This window comes from Arachis ipaensis, chromosome B1 (genome assembly GCF_059453495.1).
Source record: "Arachis ipaensis isolate K30076 ecotype BB chromosome B1, ASM5945349v1, whole genome shotgun sequence".
Classification (NCBI taxonomy): Eukaryota; Viridiplantae; Streptophyta; class Magnoliopsida; order Fabales; family Fabaceae; genus Arachis; species Arachis ipaensis.
The window spans coordinates 133,421,237-133,423,986 of NC_142436.1; the positions used below are offsets into that span (position 1 = coordinate 133,421,237).

The following is a 2,750-nucleotide window of genomic DNA, read 5'->3' on the forward strand; positions in this document are numbered from 1 at the left end:
CTAAACCTTAACATTAAAATAACCATCTGAACATCTAGTAATTGTTAATTGTGTATGTGTAAATCGAATCAAAAGAAATAATAATCCAATTAAAAACAATGGACATAATCATCTGCATATCTATTAAATTGAACATTCGATATATTTATTATTTACATTATTTAGTATTCTAATTCTCTACCTATACTTTTTCATAAATAAATATCAAAGTCAAGTGTGACATTGAATATTGCTGGCATTGTTCAATTATGTTCTCAAATGAACACACTATATATTAGCTCATACTATATAGTATGTCACAGTTCCATTGTTCATAACTTCATATTAATTCCTTAGAATTTGAAAAAAAAATGGGACTAGGAAGAAGCAGGCCACGACTGAGGTTGCGAGGTTTGTGCTTTGGTAACGCAACCCCTCACGTAAGAGCTTCTTCTGCTTCTAGAGCAGAGTTTTCGAGCAACGATGTGCATGAATCTTCTAGAGACAAGGCTGATGAAATTGGTCTTGAAACTGGCGGCAACAACCGGGTTATGGTGGTTGTGGATTCTAGCTTTGAAGCTAAGGGTGCTCTAGATTGGGCACTCTCTCACACTATTCAGAAACAAGACAATGTTATTCTTGTTCATTTAGCCAAACCCACTAATAGAGAAGGTGAGAATCACAAATGTTATTATTTACAAAGATTTCATTATGTGTTATTGTGGATTATTAGTTTTCTTAAGTATGAAGTAATAAATATAGGGTCAGTTTAGATTAATTTTATAAAAAAATATTTATTTTTTTTAATTTTTTAATTTTTTTTAGCAGACAAAAATTATTTTATATTTGAATAGATTTTTTAAAAAGAATTTTTAAGTATTAAAACGTCTTTTGTTTCTTCTTTTCTTAAAAATAATGTATTGTTAGCATTTAAAAAAATAAATAATCTGTTTTCTTAATAAAAGTATTTTTTTTAAGGACGTATCCAAATTAATTTTAATTTAAATAAAAATATATTATTTAAAAAAAAATACTTTTTTAACTCAAAAAAATCAATTCAATCTAGCACTTATATCTATGTTAATAATATAGATAATTTTAATCGTGGAGTGAACAACACTAATTAGATCTTATTTATTTACAAATAATCAAATATTTAATTCAATAACAAAATATAACAATCCAAAATTATCTAATTATTTCAACAAGATTAAAGAATGTAAAATAAGATCATTTTAATATTTTTGAATTAATTTTTTATTTTCTTCTAAATATTTTTTTATTTAATTATATGTTATTATATCAATAAAAATATTTGACCCAAGCATCTAATATTAATGAAATATTAAATTAATCTCTTATCTTAGACATAATTAAGATAATGAGTTTTCTTAAGTAGTTACAAGTAATAGATTTATATCCATGCCCATATATAATTATACCTTTTTGTTCCCTTTTATTGATTTGGTGATTTGATAGACAGATTCTAATGAAAGAAAGTTCAATTTAAAGGCTTATCAACTTCTGCTTGAAATGAAAAACACATGCGAAACAAAGAAACCCGGAGTAAGTTTCAAATTAAGAAGTATTTCATTGATTTCTAGGAAATGGAACATTGTTCAACTTATGTAACATGTTGTATTCCTCTGTTTCTTGAGGTGCAAGTAAGTGTAGTAATGCTTGAAGCAGAGGAAAAGGGTGCTGCCATAGTGCAAGAAGCGAAGCAACAAAGCGTGTCGCTGTTGGTCGTTGGACAAAGGAAGCGATCACTAGTGCGGCGGCTGATGGCGAAGAAGTGGCCGTGGATGAGGACGAGATCTGAGGTTGTTGAGTACTGCATACAGAACTCACCTTGCATGACCATTGCTGTGAGAAGGAAGAATAAAAAACTCGGAGGTTATTTAATTTCTACCAAACGGCATAAAAACTTTTGGCTTTTGGCTTAAATAAAATAAAATTTAATTTTAATTTACTATCCGTGTAAAATAATTTTACACGTGTATTTAATTATATAACGTTATATAGTAATAATAACTATCTTTTATATTAATCGTGTGAATGTTTGAATGGTCATCCAAAAATACAGATGTGATCAGTGGTGGAACCAGAAATTTCATAAGAGGGAGGCCAATTAAATATAAAATATAACAAAAAATTAACAAAATATGATTTGTAGCATATATATCAAAAAAGTAATTATATTATATAAAAGTCAATGTTCGACTACATACTTTAAGATTTTGATATTTTTTAATCTTGCTCAACAAGTTGTGTCACAGGTTGTTCAATAATATTTTGAACATTACTCAAAGGATCTGAAGCTGAATTTTGTTCATCATATATTCTCTCTTTTCTCTTGAAAAATGAGTGAATTATTTTCATCTTTGACATTTTTAACTTAACTTGAACTATCTAACAAAAAAAAAAAACAAAAATAATTGCATATATATTATTTTCTTTAAAAAAAATATTAAATCTATTTAGCAATAACAAATAATTTTAAAAACACAAATATATAATAATCAAAAATAAAGTTATTGATTTACCTAATTATTTTTTTGTTCCAAGTCTCACCCAAAAATAATTCTATTGAGTTTTGTTCTCACTTTAATCTTTGAACACTGTCCATTATAAAAAAAATAAATTAATTATTTTAAATAAATAATATAAATAATACTTGACATTGTTATTAACTTAAAAAAATTGAAATATACCTCTTTGAATCTTTGTTGTGCATTCAATGGTTAATATTTTGCTGTTCACTTCTCTTC

General features: G+C 26.4%; 1 protein-coding gene across 1 annotated transcript; it reads left to right on the forward strand.

Annotated features, from left to right (window-relative positions):
- Nucleotides 1-252: 252 nt before the first annotated feature.
- On the forward strand, nt 253-2,400 carry LOC107619369 (uncharacterized). Its single transcript, XM_016321643.3, has 3 exons — nt 253-651; nt 1,463-1,545; nt 1,638-2,400. Exons 1-3 carry the CDS (start codon nt 351-353, stop codon nt 1,923-1,925), a joined length of 672 nt encoding a protein of 223 aa, XP_016177129.1. The 5' UTR covers nt 253-350; the 3' UTR covers nt 1,926-2,400.
- The last annotated feature ends 350 nt before the right edge of the window (nt 2,401-2,750 follow it).

Excerpts from the sequence above, each read along its gene's own strand:
- LOC107619369 (XM_016321643.3), top strand. The coding sequence starts at position 351 with ATGGGACTAGGAAGAAGCAGGCCACGACTGAGGTTGCGAGGTTTGTGC. Across the intron at positions 652-1,462 it reads CAAACCCACTAATAGAGAAG|ATTCTAATGAAAGAAAGTTC; the intron begins GTGAGAATCACA and ends TTTGATAGACAG. Across the intron at positions 1,546-1,637 it reads GCGAAACAAAGAAACCCGGA|GTGCAAGTAAGTGTAGTAAT; the intron begins GTAAGTTTCAAA and ends CTGTTTCTTGAG.